This window comes from Salvia miltiorrhiza, chromosome 2 (genome assembly GCF_028751815.1).
Source record: "Salvia miltiorrhiza cultivar Shanhuang (shh) chromosome 2, IMPLAD_Smil_shh, whole genome shotgun sequence".
In the NCBI taxonomy this organism is placed as follows: Eukaryota; Viridiplantae; Streptophyta; class Magnoliopsida; order Lamiales; family Lamiaceae; genus Salvia; species Salvia miltiorrhiza.
In genome coordinates, this window is record NC_080388.1 from 65,873,303 (window position 1) to 65,881,891 (window position 8,589).

An 8,589-nucleotide genomic window follows, 5' to 3' on the forward strand; every position below is an offset into this window, starting at 1 on the left:
ATCACGTGTTCGTTTAGATTTTACCATTTTTTTAACATGCTTCGTGTATATACATATTATTTCTGTCGTATTTTTAATTTATTGTTGATAATATGATATGAATAGAACAAATACAAAGTTTGAAGATCTAACCAAACCAAACAATAATTAGATAACTCGATCATAATAGGAAAACCAAGCGAAATTTGAACATCCAGTTGGAATTAGATAAATGTTTAAAGATCAGCCCTGTAATAATTAAATAAATCCACAGTTGTATTTTGAATTTGATAGAGAAACAATGGTGCAACCTGTTACAGTGGATACGGACATTAGAGTAGGGGCCCAAAACTCTGAACTGCTAATATGCAATAAAACATGTCTCAGTCTGTCGGTTGAGTACGAGGTCATTTCTAATTTCATTAATCATTTATATATAATTAATTACAAATTTGAATCAGCCACTTCTAATTTCATTTTTAATCCTTACTAATTTATATATATTCACATATTTCTTTACTTAAAGGTAATCGGTTTAAATATAAAACGAGCATGCTTAAAAAAAAGACTTAATTGTTTATTGGTCTAATTTGCTTGAATTATTTTTTTTCATTTAATGGATAAAAAATTATTAAATATCATAATCATTGCTCATATATTTCAAGATAATTGTTGGTAAACTGTATTTGTTATTTTATCAAAATACAAAAATTTTAAAATTAAACTATATATTCATTAAATATAAAAATATTATAAATAGATATTGTATATTAACATATATATGTCCAATTATTAGCATTGTATATATTTTAGTAGAATATATATAAGTTATTTTAATATAATTTCATATATTATATATTTCTTTCGTCCACGAAACTTATACAGTAAAGTGGAGAACACGAGTTTCAATAAATAATTGAAAGATGTGTATAAAATATAGAAGAAAGCCCACCAAAATTGGGCGAAAAAAATACGCACCAAAATTGATGTGTTAAATGATTGGACATTTTGTGAATATTGAGTGTTAATGAAATTTAAAATATAAGAAATAGTTTCCCAAAAAAAAACATACAATCTTTGTCGAGTGAGTGTTTAAGTTTAATTTCACTATGGATGCATTTACTTTGGTGGAAATTTTTCCATTAGAAAAGAATGAATAAGAAAAAATGAGAAAATATATACTCCCTCCGTCCCCAAAATAAGTTCCTCTTTGGGGACGGCACGGGTATTAAGGAAAAGTGGTAAAATGTATTGATAGTGGAGAAAAATATGTTATAATTAGTATTGAGAGTGGTGAAAAGATGAAAAAGTGTTATAATTAGTATTGGGAGTGGTGAAAAAGTGAAAAATAAGAATAAATAAAGTATTATTAGTAGTGGGGTAGTTGTCCAAAAATGGAAAGAAATAAAGAGAAACTTATTTGGGGGACGTCCCAAAAAGAAAAAAGATAAACTTATTTTAAGGACAGAGGGAGTATATTTTTTTGTTAGAGATGAAAATATGAGAAAATATTTTCGCACCCTTATCTTAGGATAATATTATCCAACATTAGAAAGAAAAGAAGTGATAAGGAGCTGCCCGAAAAAATATTCCACCTTGTCCGGGAAAAAAAAAATTCATCATAATTTATTATGTGGAAATGGTGAAAAATGAGTGAAAATATGCATTTTTTTCTCGTTTTCCATCAAAGTAGACACACCCTATGCAATTTTAATTTGGACGAAATTGAAAATTTGGAGCAAATTTCTGAATGACTAAAATTTATATATTTAGAGTTGAAAAAATAACGGCATTCACTAATGGTTTATAGTTACAATGAATTAATTAGACAAAACACAAAGCAAAACCACCAAAATAGTAGAGCTCAACTCCATGTTTGACAATCATGATGAATCCATAAGAAGGGCTTTAAACGTTAGTTAAGATGGCGATTATCACTAGTTTATACATAGAAAAGGAGAGCAACAAGAACAAGAATCCGGAGTCCCTCCAGAACAAAATATACGGAAGGACCCCAGCTACTTCAAACTTCGACCCTAAGACCCACATCATCTGTAATTTCTAAGACGAAGAAGGTGTGCAGAAATAATTTGAAAATTCCAGGAGAAATCTACTTATCTGTTGTCATTGCAACAAAGGACTCTGCCAAGAAAAACTTGTGCATCAATCCATATCAAGGAAATCCATCCTCTTTTTCATCGTACCCATGAGCTCTGAAGCCTCCCTCTCCACTTTTTGTGCCTGACCAAAAACAATACATGCTACTCAGAATGCTAGAAATGTACAACAATAATTAATAGCAAGCACGCAGAGCAAACTTCTGGGAAGAGTATAATGAAAGAGCAGTTCTGGGAAGAGTATAATGAAAGAGCAGTTCTGGGAAGAGTATAATGAAAGAGCAGTTGAAACAGAAACGAGACAAGTTTCGAGCAACTTCCATGGTATAAAACACGACAACTTCTCGAATTAGAGAAAATAAGAGCACGTAGCATGCCATGTTGTGGAGGCTGAGAGAACAAGCAAAGAGTGCCAGAGAAAGACATAAATCAACTTTGTTTTAAGGCATATCATGAGGAGAGGGAGAAGGGGAAGACAGGTGTTTGACCACAAGGACTTGTCCCCACTCCACTAGGAATATAGATTACGCAGGACATCATTAGAAGACACTCATATTTGCTGAATTCCAAGAGCTTTAAAATTCAAATTTTGGTTAGCTAATCAAACAGTTGATTACATTGCCTAGTCATTATGGTCTAAATGTTATTCACCAAGTTCAATATTAAACCAATGTTCAGATGTCTGCAATAACAGTACTTGTTTGCACCTAAATACACCAGGCACAAACAAATAGAAAATTGTCAATCAGTTCCAGCATTTCGATTGTTATGACAGAAAGTGGAGCTTACACTTCTTATCTCTGGTTCTGAAACACGAACCATATTTGGGGGTAGTTCCCTCTTCAGCGGGTCCTGACCAATCATATTATGTTATATGCAAGAACAAAAGATAAAAGGGTAACAAATGTAAAAGGTTCTAAAAAGCTTAACATCACATACCAGCTCCCCAATCAAGACAACATTTTCCCCACGGATTACATATAGACCTAATGGAATGTCACAATATAGATCACCAACAATAAGACGCTCACATGCACCTTCTAGGACAACATTAGCTACATACACAGTAAAACTTTGTTAGTCGAACATTACATTTAGGACGCATGCGGGCTCTAATAAATGATAAGTAATTCAAGATCAATACCAAACTGATCAAACGAACGAAGAATCCCTAAAAGTTTCCGTCCATCTCGAAGTAACACAAGAAGTTTCTCTGGGAGAAAGACAAAAATTTCAATTCAAATGTAACATATTCAAGAACTTTCAAAGAGAAAAATCATGAATATATATAGGTCTGTAGTTAAAGAGATTGTCACATGAAAAGAATACAATTGGTTCCCCTTACAGGATGACACATAAGAAAATGAGTATATACTAAATGGCAAACTCAGATTGATGTTTATTTTTCTACAACACTCTGAATCATGGGATCAGAACAGATGAAGATATAGAGCTCAATTTGCAAGAGTAGAAAAATTGAAGAACTACACCCAATCTAAAAAGAAAAAAACTTTTCCATCTCACTTACAAATTAGTGCTAGTGGAAACTTTTAAGAGAATGAATCAACTGTTCTTTGAAGAAGAGGCTGCAACACAAAGAAAACTACTTGTGCCAATTTCTTCTTAAAAAACCAGAACTCCAGACTAGTAAAATAAAATAAACATCCTATAGATTTGTAGATAAAAGAATTTAATGCCAAATTTTCTAGGAGGAGCAATAATGACCTCATCCAGTTCATAATATTATATAGATTTGGACCATATATTGAAACTCCAGGAAATATATGACCTTGACATAGTAACTTCAATTATGAAGTTATGATTGGTTTAAATCTTCATGACATGTCCTATTACAGGTTTTCTGTCATCATTGATCAAAAGGAGCACTTTCCTTATTTGTGCTGCCAATCCTTCACAGAGTCACAGTGATGGATCAAAGCAAGCACCAAAAGAGACTCGTTTTGAAGTCAGCAATGCAATCATTCTCAAACGAGTTGACAACTATTCCCTCTCTGTCAGATGCTTATCACAGGTTTCCTATTTTCTGTAAAACATCATTAGAAATTATGCATTTGAAACTCTGCTAAGTCTTCTAGAGAAAATAATGTCCCGGCAAAAATATGAAAGGGCGTGAATTTGCTCTACAATCTTTCGGAATAATACATCGAAGTTCCTACAATACAATGCGATAACTCTAGGCTACAATACACAAAATCTCTTCAAGAAAAGCACTGAGACGAATAGTGCCCATAAAGAACACCAACTCATCAAAACCTCACTCCAAGAAAATAAAATTTTAGAGTCCCACAAAAAATTCCACTCAAACCTTCAAGAATTAACGGCAACAGCTCGAGAATCTCTCCCAAGATTCGAAAAAATAACCTAAAATCGTAAAAAATATTATCGCCTCCAATTTCTAACAAAATTCGGAACTAAGGATATAGAATTACAAAAACTTACTGTCAAGATAACTGGCAAGAGAAGTAGAGAGATAAACATCCGCTGGTTCCGCCCAAGACATTGATGAACTCATAACTAGACTTCAAATTCTTCGAAATTATCCAAAAACGCAGCGGAAATCAAACCAATTCAGTGAACTAAATTGCATTGGCAGCTCAAAATTGCACCTTTTAAAAAGCCCCAATTCCGTACTTCAACCCAAAACAGTACAAGATTGAAAATTGACTGTACATATAAGAAACCCGCTTAAACCCTAATTCAAACAGATGGGAGAAGGGGCTAACAGCTTTCGATTTAAGGAGAGTTGGAGTTGACTTATGCTTGAAGTTCAGATCTGAAAAGTAAAACCCTAAAAGTAGGTGGAAGGGGCGAAATTGGGCCTATCTACAGATTTGTGGAATAATGTGTGAGACTTTCAAACAGAAATCGGTAGGAGTTCATAGTCATTGCGCTGCTTGCCATGATTTTGTTTTTTCTATATCAATATGAAGAGATTATTTTCTTTCTAAATATTGTTTTCTTTTTCTTTTTTCTTTTGGGGGTCGGAGAGAATTTTCTTCTGGCTCTTACTTTACTTTAGGTAAAGACTTTGTTTTCTTATGTTTTTTTTATATTCACATTTTTCTGTCACTTTATGCTTGCCTTTGCAAAAATAAAAATTATTTTTTTCACATCTTTGAAGTTTGATTTGAGCATGAGTGCCACAAAAAACAAGAACAATTTCTTCCGTGTAATATTATGAACTAATTGAGTATTATTTTCCTGTAATTGTAGTATAATTTGTGACTTGTGCATGGAAACAAAATTTACCTATAAATTTTTGTAAGGTTAATAGTGTTTTGTATCATCAATTCTCAATATTTTCTATAAAATATTTTTAACTTTTGTTTTTTTCTTAAAAAAAATCTCAACCTTCAACATTTTTTATTTATACAAAATTCGGTGATGGAGAGATAATTTATTTCGTTAGAGTCTAAAGTGATTTTTTTTAAAACTCCTTTCATTTTGATGCTTACGTGAAAAAAAAATGAAAAATTCTCTGTCGTTCATGTCTATCTCTAGAATCTCATCAATATCACCTTTCAACTTTACAACCATCTTCTTCCTAACTCCGGTGAAATGTTGTCGTTATTGTTATCCACGACGACTCTCATCTTCTCCATCAATTCTTCAGCAATTGGTGATAGTGAGAGATTATGAAATTATTGAATTTTCAGCTTTTGTTTTTCACTTAACATCTAAATGACATCGCTTCATATGGTGAGATGAGATGGGGAAAAAATATCCATCATGGACTTCGATAAAATAAATCATTTTTTCATCATTGAAATTCTCGTCGCCAGATATTTTATAAAAAAATATTGAAAATGAAGATATTATTAAAAGAATATGAAAATTAAGGATATTTAATAAAAAGGCTAAAAATTGAAGATATAATATTAACCAATTTTTGTTTAATGTATATGTGAGTAGATGTATCGAAAATATATGTTAAATATTATGGATGTCAATCGGGAACCTATCGAGTTTCAAGCCAACCCTATTGAGTTACGGGTTATTTGGATTGATACGTTTTTGAACTATAAATTCTCGACCTTAACCCTAAATTTTCGGGTTACGGGCTCGAAATTTATTTTTAAAAAAATCAACTAATATATTTATATTAACAATTCTATATATATTTGTAACTAACAAATACATAACCTTGACTTAAAAAATATATATAGAACCTTGACTTACATAATATTCCTAATGTGCAACTCCTAGAGGGATATGTATTTGCATACATTTATCTTAAACGATTATCATTTTCTAATTCTTACACTGAAGTGAAATTATGAGTATAACTTTCGAATATATGTCACAAATATTTGGGAAAAAAATATATTAGTATATTAACTTTCAGAAGCAAAGTAATGAAATCGAAAAATCAAATAATGAGAAAAAGATCATATAATTAGGTGAACACATTGTTTTTGGATCAGCGCTATAGGATTCCGGACTATTTTTCGAGTCAACCCTATCAAATTATTGGATTATTTGGACTAAAATTTTATCGGGTTAAAAAAAGTTGAGCCCTAACCTTTATAGATTATCAAGTTCGGGCCAATCACAAGTTTCGAGCAGGATTGACATAAATAGATATTGGTAAACGGCGACCATATTAGTTTAATTTGATGACTCGTCGAACACTCGAACTTATTGTATTACTTCATATATAATGAAAGATAAAAGTAATTAAAAAGAAAATTACATTACTCAACTTACTGTTTCACTATTCAACTACATATAAACTATAAATAAAAGGGTGTAGTATTATATATTTATATACAATAGGTATTGTGAGTTGTGAGCAGCACAAAAACTATGTAAAATAGTCTAAATATAATCATGTGACATGATTGCATCCTTCACCTAAACAATCATGAGACTTCAATCCCTCGCTTATCTCCAATTGAGATGGGCTAAATCTCTAGCACAATAACTGCAAAAACAAGAAACAAAATCAGAAACTAAGCAACAATTGCAGACAATATTAAATCGAAGTTACTGACATTCAGAATCGGTTTTATCCCATTTAAATCCATGCTCTGCATTTTGATTTGCCGATGAATTCCGAGGGTGGATTTTCTTGGCTAGCATCGCCCTCATAAGCTGTACACCACCCACAAACACAAATACTATACTAAGTATCACTTTCTATGCTGAATTCCTACTAAGAAAAGCTAGAATGCTTACCTTCTCCATTCTGGATTCTTGAAATGCATCTCTGAAAGTAGTAGGAGTTGAAGTTGTGCGGAGAAACAGTTTTCTGACAAGAAAAGACAAAGATTTCTTCCCCGTTGCTGTCTTATTCTGACAGCCATGTTTGCATCTTCCTAGAATAATCCGAATCGTTCGATCAATGTCTTGACCCAATTCGTTTTCCTCAGCTGATGAGAAATTACATTCAGGAATCTCACTATCCAACCTAATTCCTTCAACGTGTTTGTGCATCTCATCTTTGTAGTCCATTGATAGTAGCCTATAATTAGGAGCTTCTTCATTCTTTTCATCTCTATAATATACTTCAAACAACCAAACATCAATACTATCATGCTCACTGCTCAACTAAAAAAGCGGGTTCACATCTTAATTACAAAATTCTTCAACGATAACGAAAATCGAAATAACTCACCGATGGCCATGTCCTGCACTCAACTTGCTTTGCATCCAGCTCAATAACTGCACCAAAACATTTTAAAACAACCCTTTAAATACAAAAACATAGAATTAAAAATCTCTCTGTTTTATTACGTACGTACCTTCATCAAAACTCTTCAAACTTGATCAAAGATTTTTTTTTCCTCTCAACGAATGCAGTTGTGCAATCTCAGGTAGTTACCCACACTTCCCACAATATTCTCCTTTATATACATGCATGGTATATATATACACACACACAAACACAATCACATTTGTATGGGGATTCTTATTTTATTTGATTTTATGCGTAACGATAAATATGCATGTTGCATCTTGTATTTCATTCCGTGTTATACTCTCCTATCTTTATACGTACCAAATTTTATCATTCACATTTTCAAGATGTGTCATCAGTTTTGAACAACTATATATATATATATATATATATATATATATATATATATATATATAGCTATTACGTAGTTTGAAGTCTAGTATCTAGAAAAACAATATTGAAACACTACACAAAATTAAAATATAATTCGAAATATAGTCAATTGTTGAATTAAACTCAACCTTTCCCCACAATTGCAATTACAACACAATTTTCAATATTCTGTTGCACACTCACATTTTTTTTTTTGTTGAAAGACATTCAACGTGTACATTGATTAACTCAATATATAATATATACAACGGATGCGATCGGGTAATTTAAGTACAAAGATTGGTGACTTTCAAAATTCAAAATTTTAAGAAAAAATGAATTCAATCCAAATCAAATTATTCAAAAAAAATCACGATTGAAAATCGAAGAATCCGAAAATGTAAAAAAAAAAATCATAAA

General features: G+C 31.6%; 2 protein-coding genes across 5 annotated transcripts; both read right to left on the reverse strand.

Moving 5' to 3' along the window:
* Nucleotides 1–1,854: 1,854 nt before the first annotated feature.
* LOC131013105 (sm-like protein LSM1B) lies at nt 1,855–5,135 on the reverse strand. 2 transcript variants are annotated; one of them, XM_057941117.1, is made up of 5 exons: nt 4,557–5,134; nt 3,241–3,309; nt 3,036–3,151; nt 2,886–2,948; nt 1,855–2,220 (listed from the first exon to the last, which is right to left on the reverse strand). In XM_057941117.1, exons 1-5 carry the CDS (start codon nt 4,627–4,629, stop codon nt 2,143–2,145), a joined length of 399 nt encoding a protein of 132 aa, XP_057797100.1. In that variant the 5' UTR covers nt 4,630–5,134; the 3' UTR covers nt 1,855–2,142. The 2 variants fall into 2 exon arrangements, with proteins under 2 accessions (XP_057797100.1, XP_057797101.1); XM_057941118.1 differs by lacking the exon at nt 3,241–3,309 and having other exon boundaries at nt 4,557–5,135.
* Nucleotides 5,136–6,791: 1,656 nt separating this feature from the next.
* Nucleotides 6,792–8,139, reverse strand: LOC131013106 (protein DEEPER ROOTING 1-like). Of its 3 annotated transcripts, none has more exons than XM_057941120.1 (5): nt 7,862–8,139; nt 7,735–7,781; nt 7,296–7,581; nt 7,112–7,211; nt 6,792–7,041 (listed from the first exon to the last, which is right to left on the reverse strand). In XM_057941120.1, the coding sequence occupies exons 1-5, from the start codon at nt 7,865–7,867 to the stop codon at nt 7,022–7,024; spliced, it is 459 nt and encodes a 152-aa protein (XP_057797103.1). In that variant the 5' UTR covers nt 7,868–8,139; the 3' UTR covers nt 6,792–7,021. The 3 variants fall into 3 exon arrangements, with proteins under 3 accessions (XP_057797103.1, XP_057797102.1, XP_057797104.1); XM_057941119.1 differs by having other exon boundaries at nt 7,296–7,614; XM_057941121.1 differs by having other exon boundaries at nt 7,296–7,624; nt 7,862–8,048.
* Nucleotides 8,140–8,589: the final 450 nt, after the last annotated feature.